Raw genomic sequence first — 18,159 nt, 5'->3', positions numbered from 1 at the left:
ACAGGTAAGGAGCTGAGATTAGGAGCACTCTCTTAAAGGGAGTGCTCCTAATCTCAGCTTGTTACCTATATAAAAAGACACCTGTCCACAGAAGCAAATCAGATTCCAGTCTCTCCACTATGGCCAAGACCAAAGAGCTGTCCAAGGAGGTCACGGACAAGATTGTAGACCTACACAAGGCTGGAATGGGCTACAAGATCATCGCCAAGCAGCTTGGTGAGAGAGTGACAACAGTTGGTGCGATTATTCACAAATGGAAGAAAAAAAATAAAAAAAAATAAAAAAATATCTCCCTCGGTCTGGGGCTCCATGCATCATCTCACCTCGTGGAGTTTCAATCATTATGAGAACGGGAAGGAATCAGCCCAAAACTACACGGTAGAATGTCGTCAATGATCTCAAGGCAGCTGGGACCATAATCACCAAGAAAACAATTGGTAACACACTACCCCGTGAAGGACTGAAATCCTGCAGCGTTCGCAAGGTCCCCCTGCTCAAGAAAGCACATGTACAGGCCAGTCTGAAGTTTGCTAATGAACATTTGAATGATTCAGAGGAGAACTGGGTGAAAGTCTTGTGGTCAGATGAGACCAAAATCTAGCTCTTTGGCATCAACTCGCTGTGTTTGGAGGAGGAGGAATGCTGCCTATGACCCCAAGAACACCATCCCCACCGTCAAACATGGAGGTGGAAACATTATGCTTTGGGGGTGTTTTTCTGCTAAGAGGACAGGACAACTTCACTGCATCAAAGGGACGATGGACGGGGCTATGGTGGGTTTGATGTAGATCATAATTTTTAAAGAGCAACTGTCATCTCTGTCCCATGGTGGCTCCTCCTCTGACCCGCTGTTGACTCACTAACAGTCCCATTCACTTTAATGGGACGGCTGGTGATGCGGCGGTAACACAACAACAAGGGGAGGGACGTGGCGGCAGCAGGTGAGTGGATGCCCGCTAACAGGCGCTGCCGTGATGGATCTGAAATGACAGGAGCCCTTTAAATGTAAGGACTCATTCTTGCTGGTAGTTAGAACTTAGAATCTTTAAAATTTGCAAACAAAATAAAAGGTTTCCTATTTAGAATAAGCTGTCAGATTAGTAAATATTCCCAAACTGGGTCTCTTTTATGGCCTGCTGCCATTGTGCTCCTCAAGGGAGGAATACAGCACTTCAAGCTATGTGCAGAAAGATCACAAGGTTTATCAGCTGCTTAGAAGGTTTCACTTTCATGTTTTACTGCTTGCTCTTCCTCCTCACAGGTAGAGCCTGGTACAGATGTATTTTTCTTCAAATAATCATACAGTTTGTAGTGTACATAGATTTCCAAAACAATGGGACAAAGGAATATTCCTGAACTTTGTTTTATCTCATGGTTACTGTGAAATTGTGTGAATGCATCAATGCAGTGCATGTTATCTCAGCTTGCAGAGCTTGGATTCATTGAATGAGTTTACCAAAAATGTAAATATTGCAGAATATACAGCCTCATGCAACATAACTAAGCTCAATTTAATGCTGAATAAACTAAATTATTAATGTATCTTAAATAGAAAACTATCATTTAGATAGATTTTTTTACTTCGAAAGCATATTAAAATCAATTTGAAAAAAAAAAACAAAAAAAAAAAAAAAAAAACAACACCACCACAATTTAAATCATCGATTTTTATCCACCCTGGATCTGACCCAAAACACACGGCCAAGACAACAAAGGAGTGGCTCAAGAAGAAGCACATTAGGGTCCTGGAGTGACCTGGCCAGTCTCCAGACCTTAATCCCATAGAAAATATGTGGAGGGAGCTGAAGGTTCGAGTAAACGTACGTCAGCCCCAAAACCTTAATGACTCGGAGAGGATTGCAAAGAGGAGTGGGACGAAATTCCTCCTGAGATGTGTACAAACCAGGTGACCAACTACAAAAAACGTCTGATCTCTGTGACTAACAAGGGTTTTGCCACCAAGTATCAAGTCATGAGTTGCGAAGAGGTCAAATTATTATTGTTTTACTCATTAAAAAGCAAATCAATTTATAATTTTTGAAATGCGTTTTTCTGGGATTTTTTTTGTTTTTATGTCTCTCACGGTTAAACCTAAAATTAAAAAGTTAAAATTATAGACTGATCATTTCTTTGTCAGTGGGCAAACATAAAAAGTCAGCAGGGGGATCAAATACTTTTTCCCCCCTAACAGTAGCTATAAAAAATATATATATTTTTTTTTTTAAAAGTGTTTAAGTTTTACTTTAACCTCCAGAAGATTTACCCTTTTCACAACCAGGCCATTTTTAGCGATATGGCCCTGCGTTACTGTAACTGACAATTGTGCAGTCATGTGACGTTGTACCCAAATAAAAGGTGTATTTTCCCCACCAAACTTTGGTGGTATTTGATCACTTTTTTTGCGCAAAAAAAAAAAAAGAAAAAGGAAGACAATTTTGAAAAAGAAAACCCAAACAACATTTTTTACTTTCTGCAATAAAAAAAAAATTGAAAAACAAATACATTTCTTTATAAAATGTAGGCCAAAATGTATTCTGCTACATATTTTTGTTAAAAAAAAAAAAACAAAAAAAAAAAAAAAAAAACCCAAAAAAGGTATAGCATCTACAAACTCTGGGATATTTTTTATTTATGTTTTACTAGTAATGGCGGCGATCAGCGACTTGGGGGACCAGTAACACTAATACAGTGATCAGTGCTAAAAATATGCACTGACACTGGCTGGGAAGAGGTTAACATCAGGAGCGATCAAAGGGGTAACTGTGTTCCTAGCCAGTGTTTTTCTAAACTGTGGGGGGTGCTTTTACTAGAGGAAGACATGGATCCTAGTCCCTGCTTTGCAGAGACACAGGATCCATAACTTCCCTCCTATCAGAACAGCAATGTTTACACCCTCTGCTGGATAGATCGGTGGGAGCTGGTGGACATAAGAGTCCGTGGTACCCGCCAATGGGCTCCCACTGTCTGAACACAGCGGAAACGAGCCTGCAGTGGCGGCACGCATGCATCCCCCCTATCCAGAAGAGCCAGATCACGTATATATACACACACGCGATTCTAAGCAGAGGTATCACCCTGTAGCAGTAAAACTGCAATAGGACAGACTCTAAGCGGTTAAATTTATAAAGTTGCCATCTAAACCAGGGCAATGGCAATAAGTCGGCTACACAGAGCACAGCAGCAATGAGCAATAATATATAATACAAGGGTAAACTACACACAAGGTGGCATAGCCTTTATCGGAAATAACCAGAATCAGTAGCTAGATACATAATGGACTTCAGTGGTTACTTATCTGGGATACAAAAATTGATCACAGCTCAAGGATCCCCCTAGCACCATCTGGAGGAACCTTAGGATCCCAAGGAACCATGGTGAGAAATGCTGCCCTTCATGGCACTTTCAGATTACACAGATCTCAGAGTACTTTGGACCAACCTCAGAGTTTCACACAAAGTCTACATAACCTTGTATGACAAACTCTTTCAGTTATTCAACATCTCAGGGCCCCCATGGTCAGGTATTGTTGTACTGTGACATTAAAGAGATACTACATTCTTAAAAAAAAAAAAAAAATAATGTTGTTATACTTGCCTGCTCTGTGTAATAGTTTTGCACAGAGCAGCCCGGAGCCTCCTCTTCTTGGGTTCCTCACCGGCACTCCTGGCCCTTCCCCCCCATAGAAGACAGCTTGCCATGGGGGCACCTGAGCCGAGCTTCTGTGTGTCAATTCAGACAGGAAGCCCAGGCTTGGACCCGCTGACTTTGGCACCCGCTGCTGTGTTAGCCAATAAGGGAGATTCCCCGGACAGCCAGGGCTCTTATGCAACATTGTTGGATCGAGATGGGGCTCGGGTAAGTATTAGGGGGGCTGCTGTACACAGTTTTTTTTTTGCATAGAATGCATTAAGATAAAACTGCTGCCTTTTTAATGTTTTTTAATGTTTATATAAACATGCAAGATATTAGGGGAGATGCTACGGAACCCAAGATTTTCTCTTTCTGCAACAGAACCCAAAGGATCTTGGCTTCACAGATGAAATGCATCGAACAGAAAATGGTCACATGTGCTACACATCATTACAATGCTGTATGATTTCCAGCAGCAGGTCAAGTGTTCCAAACAGGACTCTGCATTCTCCTTTCAGCCCCACATCCAATCACGTTCCAAAACTTACTGCCTCAACATCTCCAAAACACGCCCCTTCCTAACCAATCACACCACAAAGATCCTAATCCCACTCTCTGGTTATTTATCACCTCCACTACTCCAACTCCCTCCTCATTGGCTTACCTGTACATAGGGCTATTGGTACACAAGATCAGAAAATTGTACAAAAAAAAATACCGCTTTCAAAGCGATCATACGATAATCTGATTAGTACACAGCTTTCGAGAGACCATCACGACAGTTCATCTGAAATTATCCGATCGGGCAAGCCTGAAAATTTTCCTCGTACGATACCTTTAGACCCGGTTCACACACGGGCGGCACGACTTGCAGGTCGCCTCAGCGAGGCGACCCGCAAACGACTTCCGCGGCGACTTGCAAAACGACTTCTGTATAGAAGTCTATGCAAGTCGCCCCCAAAGTCGTACAGGAACCTTTTTCTAAGTCGGAGCGACGATTAGAACGGTTCCATTGTACAGAACAGGAGGCGACTTGTCAGGCGATTAGGTCGCCTGACAAGTCGTCCATGTGTGAACCGAGTCTTACGATACGATAACTTTAGTAAGCTTTTCATTTACGATATGAGATTAGCATGCAAAAAAAAAAATCTCATGTGTACCATTCCCCTCACCCCACCTTCAGTCCACCATGAATACTGCTGCCAGATTCCTCCACTAACTGCCACTCACCCAACAAATTTAAATTCACAAAACTAACAACTTACTAAGCCATCCACAACTTGGCCCCCAGCTACATCACTAACTGCTTGCCGACCAGTCGCCGTCGTTACACGGCAGCAGGTCGGCTCTCCTGCGCAAATCGCCGTAGCTCTACGGCGGCTCGTGCTCGCAGGTCGGGCGGACTCAATTACAGAGGTAGAACGGGGGAACTGCCTTTGTAAACAAGGAGATTCTCCGTTCTGACATGTGACATGACCGGGATCTACTGTTCCCAGTGATCGGGAACAGTAATATTCTGTCATGTCCCTGCCAGCCCACCCCCCCCAGTTAGAACACACCTCTGGAACCCATTTAATCGCCCCTAGTGTTAACCCCTTCCCTGCCAGTGACATTTACACAGTAATCAGTGGCTATTTATAGCACCGGTCGCTGTAGAAATGTCAATGGTCCCAAAAAAAAGTGTCTGATCTTTCCGCCGCAATGGCGCTGAAAAAAAATTGCATATCGCCGCCATTACTAGTAAAAAAGTAAATAAAATAAAGACGCCATAAATTTATCCCCCTTTTTTTTTTTAGAGGCTAAAACTTTTGCGCAAACCAATCAATATACACCTATTGAGATTTTTTTTACCAAAAATATGTAGAAGAATAGATATTGGCCTAAACCGATGAATACATTTGTTTTTTTAGATTACATTTTTTGGATATGCATTATAGCAAAAACAAGTTTTCTTCAAAATTGTCGCTCTTATTTGTTTATAGCGCAAATAATAAAAATCGCAGAGGTGATCAAATACCACCAAAGGAAAGCTCAATTTGTGGGGAAAAAAAGACATCAATTTTGTTTGGCTACAACGTCGCACGACTGCGCAAGTGTCAGTTAAAGTGACGCAGTGCCGTATCGCAAAAATCCTTCCGGAGCTGAAGTGGCTAACCTAGACTCAAAATACTAACCAAATCGTTCTCTTCGATCCTCCCAAGACCGCCTGCTCTCTAGCTCCCCCTCATCACCTCCTATATGCTCGACTCCGGAACGTCATCCATCCTATGGAATTCCCTACCCCAATTTGTCTGACTATCTCCTACTCTATCCACTTTTAGGGCCCTTTCACACCAAAAGCAGTGGGATGCAGGCAGTAAAAACAGACAGTTGCGCTGCATTTTTGCCAACCCCCATGCTGCAAAGGCAGCCGTACATGGGTACATGGGTATACGCATGCGGTCCTACTTTGCAAAAATTATCCGCCACAGAGCATTTAGTGGGCAGCACCGTTCCCCAAATGGGACCCATCAAGTGAATGGGGCCGCCCCACAACTGCATGCAGCTGCAGTGCAGGCTTTTAGGGGCTATAACAGGCAGTGACATAAACACCTTCTCACTGCCTGTCAAATGCCTCTGAAAAGCAATCCTTTATGGATCACTCTTTAGAGGGCTACCGCTAGTGTAAATGAGACTTTAGAAGGCATTTTTACAGTCATAACCTACATAAGGATGTAAGGTTCCCTTCTCCACTAGCCACCAATTATTGTTGCAATGATACCGATACAAGTATCGGTACAGATACCAAGCATTTGCACAAGTACCTGTACAAATGCTCCGATGCTTCATCCGATACCTGGGCAGTCAGGGATGATCGGTTCAGCTGTGAGGGGGTTACAAGCACAGATCTCCCTGTATAGCTTTCAATAAAGCAGCTGACAGCCACTACTGACACAGAACACACGTCATCAGTGCTGCATATTAGTGCCACTGTCACATGACATTAAAAAAAGTATCGGTACTTGTACTCGGTCTTAAAAAAAGTGGCATCGGTGCAACCCTACCACCAATATAAAGGGTCCCTTCCACTGCTGACCACCAATGTAAGAGGGCACAACAATTTTCACTGTCTGCAGTTCTACGGGACATGATTTGCTTCTAACATCCCCCTTTCTACTCCTCCGCTCAGCTCTGATTTAGCAGGGGATCTTGTTCACAGATTCCCTGTTGAATGGAGCAGACAAGTCTCTGTGAAAGGACCCCGAGGCCGGGTTCACACTATTGTGTGCGGTTCTCCGCATCCAATTCAAAACAGCAGGAGATCTTGACCAGCCCCCTATGGAGCCGGTTCACATATCTCCGATGTGGCTCCGGTGTGAATTTGCACAGGAGCCCTGTGTGTCTTTTGGTCGTTTCAGGTCTGAATTCAGCTTTCGGGCTGAAATCTGACCTGAAACAGTGAACAGGGACACACCGGACCCCTGCTGTGAGCCGCATGGGAAAATAGTGTGAAACCGGCCTAAAGGAGTGTCGACAATGCATGGTATACTGACGACCCTCTAAAAAGCAACCTGCATTGGATCACTTTCAGAGGGCATTTGACTTCTTACATCTGCTTTAATCCTCAAAATGCTGAACCACCCTGCCGCAACGCAATTGCGGTACAGCCTGCCAAAGGGGACATGTCATTTAACAGCACGGGTACCAGCCCTGAACAGCTGTATTGCCTTGTTCAGGTGGGTGGTCCATAAAAAAAGCATCTCATCCACCTTTCCTTTTCCACCCCCCTTGTGAACGAGCCCCAACTGTGGCAATAGGTTTACTTTAAAGGAGACAAACTTATTCATGTCAACCCAGTCAGAAAAACCTAGCTAGGATATTTCCGGTCCTCCAAGGCCGTAGAGTAGAGCTGCACGATCGTTAAATAAGCGAGATCACGATTCTACTCCCTCCCGATCTTAAAGCGGAGTTCCACCCAAAAACGGAACTTCCGCTTTAAGTGATTGTGACCCCCTGACATGTCACATTTGGCATGTCATTTTTTTGGGGGGGGAAGCGGATACCCTCTTTTTAGAAGCATCCTGCTCCAACTTCCTCCCAGGGCTCCACTGCGCCGGAAGTTCACCTCTCCCCTCCTCCAATCTTCTGGGACACGTCACAGGTCCCAGAAGTTTGCCCGGCCATTCACAGCACTCATACACAGTGCGTGCCCGGCTGTGGAGCTACAGCCGGGCGCCCACATTTACAATGCCGGCGCCACAGAGAGGAGGGGCAGAGGAGCGAGTCTTCGTTTGCCCGCATCGAGTGTCCAATTATTAAAAGTCAGCAGATACACTTTTTGTAGCTGCTGACTTTTAAATGGGTGGAACTCCGCTTTAAAGCATCTCCTCGATTCAGTGCAGAGTTTTGAGTTCCCTGCTCAAGCCGACAGCCGTTAAAAAAAAAAAAAAAAAAAAAAGTGCTCACTTGACAGAGGTGCCATTCAGAGAACGTCTTGTACTGTTCTCAGTGAATGCAAAGTGTTCTCTGATTGGACGGAAAAGAAGGGGGTTGATGTCATGATCTCCATATGGTCCAATACAGAGAACGCCTCCCCTCCCCCTCAATGAATAAAAGGTTCTTATAGTGGAGCTCCACCCAAAAGGGAAAGTTCCGCTTTAAGGCTTCTTCTTTAGCTCCTGTTTGTGAAATGGAGCTTTTGAGAAGGAGGGGGGTGGGTACCCCATTTTAAAAAAGGCACCCACTCCCACTTTGATCACCTTATGGAAGTTTTCTGGGACACATGACAGGTCCCAGAAGACTTCAGGACCAATCACAGAGTGCATCGCCGCTCGAGCAGTGGGCACCCAGCTGTGAAGCTGCCACAGCCAGATGCCCATAGTGAAGATGCCGGCGAGGGAGGACACAGATAAACACAACAAGGGTAAGCACACCACTGCATTGTGGGACAGGCAATGCCATGCCCTTTTTTTCCCCACAAATAGAGCTTTCTTTTGGTGGTATTTGATCACCTCTGGGATTTTTATTTTGCTATAAACAAAACAAACAAAAAAAAAAACAATTTTGATAAAAAATATATATCTGCTAAAAAGCACATCCAATAAAAACAATGTAAAAAAAAAAAAAAAAAAAACTTAATTTCTTCATCAATTTAGGCCAATATATATTCTGCTACATATTTTTGGTAAAAAATCCCAATAAGTGTATACTGATTGGTTTGCACAAAAGTGATAGCGTCTACAAAATAGGGGATATATTTATGGCATTTTTATTTATTTACTTGTAATGGCAGTGATCAGCGATTTTTAGCGGGACTGCGACATTGCGGCAGACAGACTGGACACATAGCTGACACTTTTTTTGGGAACCAGTGATATTATTCAAGTGATCAGTGCTATAACATATGTAATGACACTCTATAATGACACTAGCAAGGAAGCAGTTAACATCAGGGGCGATCAAAGGGTAATGTGTATTCCCCAATTGTGCTTTCTTACTGTGGGGGGGGGGTGGGCTCACTGCATGGACACCGTGATCCATGTTCCTGATTAGCAGAAACACCAAATCAAAATGTCCGTGCCTGACAGAACAGCAGTCTGCTTTTTTACATCGGCAGACTGTCGTTCTGTCTCTGGGGAGCAATCGCAGATGGTCAGCAGACATCAAGTCAGTCGGGCCCGCTGATTGGCTCCCCCTGTGGCCAATCAGTGCGTGGTCGCGGCTCCAGGGTGCGCCCCCCAGTGGCTATTGAAAAAATCATGTACAGGTACGTGATTTTGCGCAATGGAGATGCCTTGCTGCAGTATATGTACGGCTGGCTGTCGGGAATTGCAGAATTAAAAAACCTTACACTCACCTATGTAGATGCAGCATCGATCCGCTGCTGCATCTGTCCCCTGCCGCCGCCTCTTACCTGAGAGCTGAGCGATCAAAGGCCACTGATCGCTCAGTTCTTGGGTCTGCTCTGAGACCATAGCAGTGACTGCCAATCACCGACTCACTGCTCCTCCAGCTCTCACTGCTGGTCAGGCATTTGGCCAGATACAGACATTACTGTCAGAATCCCTGCAGAGCCTGGATCGGCTCTGTGATATCAGGCGACAGTGGACTTTTAGCCCGCTGCCGGCTGATTCTGGGTCACAGGAATCCAGAACAAAGTGCACCCCTTTTTACCTACAGAAGTATGGCCAGAGGAGCTTTGGCCATACTTCTCTTTTAAGCTGGCCATACATGGATGAAAATTTTATCCACATATGGGCACTATGGTTGTATAGAAGAAGTCGATCTACCACAACTGCCCTGTTGAATTTTATCCACGCAAACAGCGGTTTAGGCTATAGCCTGCATTGCCGATCACTGTATTCTGATGGCAGGGAAGTCTCCCCATTGTCAGAATACAATGACACAATGAGGGGAATCCCCTTTGTCAGGGATACAGGATAACATATATAGTCATAGTAGTAAAGCATGTGAATGTATTTGTATAAATGGTTTATAAAATTAATAAAAGAAGATTGAAAACAATGAGAGGAATCCTCCATCCACCTTGAATGTATGGATGGGGGGAATTGGGTCAGTGTTTTCAATGAACCTGAAAAAACGGATGTGTGTATGGGCTGCCTTAATGGCGCCCGTTTTCAAGCAGGCAACCCCACTGGTTACTTTACAGAAGGGTACAAGATCCAGAAGACTGTGAGGATCACTGTAATAACAGCAACTACCACCAAGACTTAAGCAGGTTTGGGAAAAAAAAAAATATATATATATATATATATATATATATATATTTTTTTTTTTTTTTTTAAAGCCATACCTGGAGTTCACCTTTAACACTCTAAGAACCCGACAGTTATCTAATAAACAACTAGGAAAAGAGGAAGATCATAAATGAATCAATTATTTTAACACTGAAAAAAGACACACACACACACACACACACACACACACACACACACACACACACACACACACACACACTAAGCCCTTACTTAAAATACACTATCCTTTAAGGTTTCGTGGACCTTGAAAGTCACCGCCATCTCCCCAGCCTCTCCTCAGTCTTTATGGCCGACAATATAAATAGGTCTTGCCCTACTAAATATAGATTGCTGATACAATGTGAAATCTCTCAGGCTCTGCGCCTTTTATCTCCAGCTATTGAAGACACGGAATGTCTATCTCCAGATTAGTGAATGGCAGAACCTTTTTTTCAAAAACGCAACTTGTGCTGTAGCAGATCATTAAAAACAACCCCATTTCTAAACCTGCAAGTGCAAACTCTCATACTGTGCACAAGTCAGCAGTTCAGCAAGCAAAACAATGAAATGCCGAGTCTAAAGTACACTGAAGATCTTTAAAAAAAAAAAAAAAAAAGTTGTGAATGCTTATGGAAATTTCCGGCCCCGCTGCAGATTAAAGTTTTATTTATCCATGAGAAGGGCTTTTAACAAACGCTGAGAACTATGACAAATCACAGAGTTGCTTTTCGAGCAGAGAGAGCGAGAAAGAGAGAGAGAGCCTGGGTGGCCATGGGCAGAGGGAAGTTCGTTTGTGATCATCATATTGGGGGAAGGGAAGTGTTACCTCCTCCTCCATCCACAAACTAAAGACAGACACTTCTATGTACACCCAAAGGGTGGTCTCTATATACTCACAATCTATATACCACACAACTATTTTTTATTTGGAAGTAGCAGCAGCAACCAACTGGACTTACAAAGCTTTTTTTTTTTTTTTTTTCAATAAATCAACTGCAATCCATCAGTAAATTGATTCCAAATTAGTAGCTCTTAGCTCCGTCCTAAAAACATTCCTATACTCCCAAGTTCTTTTTAAAGGCAGGCCCCTCCCCCTGGATCTATTCCCTCCTGCGTTCCACCCTGGGGCCAACAACGGGAAAGCTGGAAGCCAGGACTGATCTTCTACAAAACAAATCGCAGGGTTTTTTTCCCCCTCTTAATATTTAATTGGTTGAGCCCCTTAGGAGGAAAAAGAAAAAAAAAAAAAAAAACAAGCTAAACCAATTTAGAAAGTGATGAAAACAGAAACGTATTAAAACTTGTACACAGACAGAGGTCCTAACTGCTCCACAAGAAAACTTTTCTTTCCAAAGTATGTCATTTTTTTGGAGGGGGGAGGGGGAGAGAGAGAGAGAGAGAGAGAGAGAGAGAGAGAGAGAGAGAGAGAAATTGGACATGTAAGACTTTTTATATTTATATTTTTATACTTGAAGACATTTAACTGATTTTTTTTTAAATACTGGAAGATGACATTTTATTGTTTTTTTATATATATTTTTATACTGGAATAGGATTTTTTTATATATTTTTATGCTTAAAGAGGACATAACATTTTTTTTTATACTGGAAGACACTTTTTTTTTTATATATTATATACTGGAATGGGACATTTAACTCCCCCCCCGCCCCCCTTTAATTAGAATTGGATATTAAACTGTTTATTTTCACTATTATAATAAAGTTAAGTGATTTTATTCAAGTAGATAAGTGCAAAATAACTTTTCAAGTTGTGAACCAACAGCTTTGTACACAATATACAGCAGTTTCAGAGTACTTTGTTAATTGAATTTAACAATTCCCCCTTTTGAAAAGTCCTACACAATCAAAACATGTTTGTTCAACCCTATAAACCTGAAAAAAAAAATTATATATATATATTTTTTTTTTTCAGGTTTATAGAGTTGAACAAACATGTTTTGATTGTGTAGGACTTTTCAAAAGGGGGAATTGTTAAATTCAATTAACAAAGTACTCTGAAACTGCTGTATATTGTGTACAAAGCTGTTGGTTCACAACTATATATATATATATATATATATAAATATAAATGTGAGAGAGAGATAGATAAAACAAAAAGGCTACAAATTCAGTTTGAAAAATATTAACAGCTTTTTATTTTCGTAAAAAAGTTCTAAGAAATGAACACACCTTTGCCCACTCCTACAACCCTGAAATCAAGCTTGGCTACCAATCCAGTTTAGGAAAAAAAAAATTAAAAAAAAAAAAAATTAAAATCCCGTTCTTCAGAAATTTTCACTAAACTAAAACGTTTCAATTATATAAAAGCCAAGACTTGGCCAAGCGTTTCTCCTTTCATTCCCAGATCTACAAGAGCACGCTTGTGTCCATATTAAACAAAGCCTTTTGGAAAACGTTAGATTCCGTAGCCAGAGGTGAGATCTGGATCCAAGCGGAATTCCAAGTTTTCTGCTAGACAGGTTTTAAATAGCTGGCGGTACCGTCCTCCCCCCCCCCCCCAGTGCCTCTAGCAGTGTCCGATCTCCTGTTTCAAAACTGCAACTAATAGTCTGGTGTATTCAGAGTGTGCAGACCAGACTCAGCAAAGTCCAGAGAAGAGGAATCAAAACAAACCAATCATACACGGTCAAAGTTAACGTCATCCGAAGGGATTAAAACTGGAAAAAATGGCTTAACCTAAAATCAATATGGTGAGCGGAAAACAAATAAAAGGAATTGTATTGCAGGAAGACTGCAGATGTGGACGGCACTCAAGGAGTTAAGTCTTCAAGGCTGAGCTAAAAGATCAGAGGCAGCTAGGGAACAAACCATATAAAGCTATTAATAAATGACTTCCAGAGCACCATTACTACACAGGACCCGCAGTATAAAAGCCCCAGCTCCCTTCTCCTCCCCCACCTTCTCCCTCTCTCAGATGTGGGAGTTACAGGACTGTACATGCAAACTTCTCCACCCCCCACCACACTGCCTTCAGCTAGGAGTGGAAGAAGCTGCTTCGGCCCTGGAGAGAAATGGAGACGGATTGCAGGTTGCTCTTACTTTTTCACTCACCAAAAGCAACTTCTGAAAATCACACCGGCTATTCACAGCCACCAAATGGGCAACCACCCCTCTTCCCAACACCTTCAAAAACTTCAAGAGCCTGCCAATTAAAAGTCCATTCCTGTTTGTTTACTTTTAATTATGATTCATCCCCCCCCCCCCATCAAATCTTTCCCCCACATCTATTACCTTTTGTACCACCCACCCCCTCCCTTTAGAATGTAAGCTCTATGAGCCGGGCCCTCCTGTATTGTACTGTAATTGTGCTGTCCACCCTCTACATTGTAAAGCACTGCATAAGACTGTTAATAATAATTTTGCTATATAAATCGTGTATAAAAAAATAATTTTAAGCTGCAAATTTGTGATTCTGTTACCAATTTGGTAAAACTGTCGCTAAACTTTAAATCAAGTTTCTACATTTAGCAGAAAACTTTGACGGGGGTTCCTTTACCAGAGAACAGACGGATCTCATCCAGCTGGTTGAGTCTGATTACGTAGACCCCGTTCACATTGGAGCGACTTGTCATGAGGTTTGACAGGTCAAATCGCATGACAAGTCGCAGCTTATTGCCGGCAATCGCTATTCAATGCGGTGCGACGCCGATTTTGCGGTTCCGCACTGATTTAAAAAAGCAATTCCTGCCTTACTTTAGGTGCGTCTTGAATAGATGCCTGTTCATAAAGCCGCACAGATGTCTTCCAAGTGGCAGTGACAAGCGGCTTTGAAAATTGTGTGATTTCAAAGCCGCAGTCAATGTGAACATGGGGCGTAGACTGAATTAAAAGGGAAATACTGAACTTATGGAAATATTCAGAGGGTCCTTTTTTTGGGCTTGTTCACAGAAACAATTCGGGGGTGGTAAAACTTTGCAGTTAAGTCTCACCCTTAACCCCCCCCCCCCCCCATAGCTGCAGAGGCAGCAGCCAGGAGTTTTACATATGCCGCGTCCATGATGCTTTGTTTCGTGTCCGTGGTAGAAATTATACCCCCATGTTTGCGGTTGCAACATCAGGGGGTAAAAGCAGGCGATGAAGAAGGGATACAACTCCTCCTCACCACCTGTCAAATGCTCTCTGAAGAGCGATCCAAACACAGATCGCTCTCCAGAAACCAAAGCTCATGTGAACGAGCCCATAGGCCAAGCTCACCTGGGTGTTGACTGAAATACTTACAGCATTAGTTTATGTTTTGTGCAAATTTCAGAGGCATTAGAAAGCCATTTATGAAGCGTTCAGGGTGCGGCGGGGGAGGGGGGGAGAATAGGAAAAGAGCCCCCCCCAATAGCGCTCTGCAAAACACACACCCAATACCTTGGGCCCTGCGCACGCCATAACTAGGGATGAGCTCACACATATCCAGATCCCAGTCTGGACCCACTTGAGCAATCCCCGCCAGGAAGCTCTCACTGCACCGGGCCAATCAGTGGCCGACGCATTACCCATCCCGTATGTTAACACACCCTTTATATGTGCGGCTGTGGAATGCCTCCGCCGGTTATGATTGGCCCGGTACAGCGAGAGCTTCCTGACGGGATCACTACAAGTGGGTCCAGATTAGGAGCAGAACACACCCGGGCTCATGAGCTACAAATGAGACATGAAAGCCCATTTAATAGATGAGGCCTGTTCACACTGCTGCACTCTACCACAATTTGAAAAAAAAAAAAGAAAAAAGAAGAACACACACACTCTGGTCCATTTTTTGTTATTATCTGCACTTAAGGGGCCCCTAGAAGCCAACGGTAACCACAAAGACCCCCTCAATGCCTCTGTATGGGTTCTCCGCCCCTACTAACAAGCCTGATAGAGAGTCTGAGGAGACAATAAAAACACACAATGTGTACTGAAGGACGCCTTCACACCTCTGCGACTTCCAATGACCAAATGGAAGCTTCGCAAGTTGTAACGCCATCAAACGTTGAAGGCAAGATCAAAACAGATGCAAAGAGACGCCAGTGTAGCGGGCAGTCCATGATTGGAGAGGTTTATTTAGCGCCTGTCCTCCTACCCCCGGTGTGACCGTGTTATTAGCGGCCCAGGCGATGGTCCTGTCAATGTTCTGCAGGATAGCGAGGCTGGGCTCACACCTATGCAGGTTGCTCCTCACACTTTTGCATTTTTGGGATGTGTGTTGTCATGCGGGAGAAACCAGCAAGAATGCATCAAAAAAAGCGAGCACTGTGTTTTTTTTTATGCAATTCCACCGCATTTCCACTGAAGCTTATGGAACCAAAAATGCAACCTTCTGCAGGCAAAGTCCCTGACCCTTTCCAATAAAAAAAAAAAAAATGCACGGATGTGAACGTGACCCATAGGAAAAACCATGTTATGGACTGTAGTGCCTTTCTGCAAAACACATAGGTGTGAGCCGGGCCTCATATTGGGACTGTGAGAAGAATGGAGGGTGAAGGTTGTGAAGGAACACTGACAGCCAAAGCCAAGAGCAGCCCGATACAGCCAAGGAGATCTAAGGGGGGGGGGGCAATGTTTTAGAAAGTAAAACCAGTTTTGGTGAAGGCCCAGCAGGACTCAGAGTCAATAGGCCCAGAGTGGCAGTACGGGGACACTGGGCCAAACATCTGGTGTTGGGGGACACTTGGTGTTTATCAGGAGCGCACACTGCGCAGCGCCCCCCCATTATAACCTTCCTCAAATCTCATCACCTCCCACCACAGCTCAACAAGACACAGCCAAATTCCATCACATCATCTACATGTGAGAGAGGTGGGGGGGCATGCTAAGGTTACAGGAGGAACTCCCCCCAAACTATTAGCCCCTCCCCCATAGCATCCTATGGGGAGTTAACATGAACAAGGAGGATTACATTGTGTCCAGTGACCCCCGCCACAGGTTCTCACCTCCCGGGACACCAGAGTAATCCAAGCATTCTTCTCAATATACCCCCCAAGTCTCAGCGCCCCCTACAGGCTGTGATGTCACCTGCACCCCCTCCATCCATGGAGGCCAAGTCCAATCAGCACGCAGCAACTCAGACATGGGAAACCAATGGAAGCACAGCAGGCAGTCAGGTGACCCCCCCCCCCACAGGCGAGCACCCCAACCCCCCCGATAGTCAGGTGACCATTCAGAACCCCAATCCACAAGGTGACCATTCAGCATCCCCCACAAGCCAGCTGACCAGTAGGCAACCCCCCTCCCCCCAGTCAGGTGACCAGCACGTCCCTCATCCTCCCCCATAGGTGAGCACCCCATTCCATCAACAGTGCAACCCAATCAGATGACTGCTGTGCCCCCCCTCCCCCTATAGTCAGGTGACCATTCGGAACCCCAATCCACAAGGTGACAATTCAGCATCCCCCCCCCCCCAAGTCAGCCGACCACAAAGCAACCCTCCCCCCCAGGTGACCACTAAGCACCCCCCATAGTTTGATTACCACTCAGCACCCCAATACCACCCCCCCCATAGTCATGTGACCAGTGCTGAGCCCCCCCCATAGTCATGTGACCAGTGCTGTGCCCCCCCCCATAGTCATGTGACCAGTGTGCCCCCCCCCATAGTCATGTGACCAGTGTGCCCCCCCCCATAGTCATGTGACCACTGAGCCCCCCCCCCCCCCATAGTCATGTGACTAGTGCCCCCCCCATAGTCATGTGACTAGTGCCCCCCCATAGTCATGTGACCACTGAGCCCCCCCAATAGTCATGTGACCACTGAGCCCCCCCCCATAGTCATGTGACCACTGAGCCCCCCCAATAGTCATGTGACCACTGAGCCCCCCCCCATAGTCATGTGACCACTGAGCCCCCCCCATAGTCATGTGACCACTGAGCCCCCCCCCATAGTCATGTGACCACTGAGCCCCCCCCCATAGTCATGTGACCCCAGAGCCCCCCCTGGCGGTGTACCTGGCGGGAGTGGGACTTGGGTTCGGGCTGTTTGAAGAAGGAGTCGGGAAGTTTCCTCATCCTCATAGGTAAGGTTTGGGGGACGTTGGCGGTTTTGGGGTTCATGACGGCGTTGAAGAGCGCCTCCAGGTCCGTCTCCGAGTCCCCCCGCACATGGACGATCTGGTGCCCGGCCGGGGGCGGCTGAGGGGCCGACGAGGAGTTCTGCTGGGCTCCGCTCTCCATCATTATACAGGCGATATAAGGAGGTAATCCGCGGGGGGGAGAGAAGAGGCGCTCACTGTCCGAGCATGTCACCTCCCGGGGGGGCCCGCACTCCTATCCCGGGGCCCCGACCACCGATCCGAACTCCGCCACTCACTGCGACTAAAACTTTCCTCACATCCCAGCGGGAGCCAACAAACTTTTCCCGCACCACGTGACCCTCCGCCACGGGACACGCCCAGCGGACGGAGCCGCCCAGGGCGGGAGGGGCATGCTGGGCAAACCACGCCCCCTCCACATCGCTGTGCAGAGAGGAGGGGCGGGGCTGGGGGAGGGAGACCACCCGGGACTGTGAGCTCAGAGCTCCGTGTATGGGGAGGAGGGGGGACAATGATCACACCGCTATAGGGACTCCAAGATGTACAGGGACGCTGGTTACCTACACACCTCTCCGGAACTATTTGTTTAAAGCTGTTGAAAATTACTTAGAACCCCCAAACATATTTTTTTTTTTTTTTGTAGCAGAGACCCCAGAGAATAAAATGGCGATCGTTGCAATATTTTATTTTACACTGTATTTGCCACGGCAATTTTTGTGGAAAAACATTATTTTTTAATAAAAAAAACCCAAAAAAGTAAAGTTAGCCCAACTTTT

At 45.1% G+C, this 18,159-nt stretch overlaps 1 protein-coding gene across 4 annotated transcripts in view; it reads right to left on the bottom strand.

The window, feature by feature from the left end:
- YAP1 (Yes1 associated transcriptional regulator) overlaps positions 1-17,760 on the bottom strand; it is a 99,897-nt gene extending 82,137 nt beyond the window's left edge. The window contains exon 1 of one of the 4 annotated variants that reach the window (XM_073613070.1): positions 17,301-17,760. In XM_073613070.1, coding sequence (XP_073469171.1) covers positions 17,301-17,528 — 228 coding nt within the window. In that variant the 5' untranslated portion in view covers positions 17,529-17,760. The remainder of the gene's footprint in view (positions 1-17,300) is intronic. The other 3 variants (XM_073613069.1, XM_073613067.1, XM_073613066.1) reach the window with 3 other exon arrangements.
- Between the last annotated feature and the right edge of the window lie 399 nt (positions 17,761-18,159).

This window comes from Aquarana catesbeiana, linkage group LG02 (genome assembly GCF_042186555.1).
Source record: "Aquarana catesbeiana isolate 2022-GZ linkage group LG02, ASM4218655v1, whole genome shotgun sequence".
Lineage (NCBI taxonomy): Eukaryota > Metazoa > Chordata > Amphibia > Anura > Ranidae > Aquarana > Aquarana catesbeiana.
Note: the sequence above shows the minus strand (reverse complement) of the source record. Positions and strands in the feature narration are given on the sequence as shown.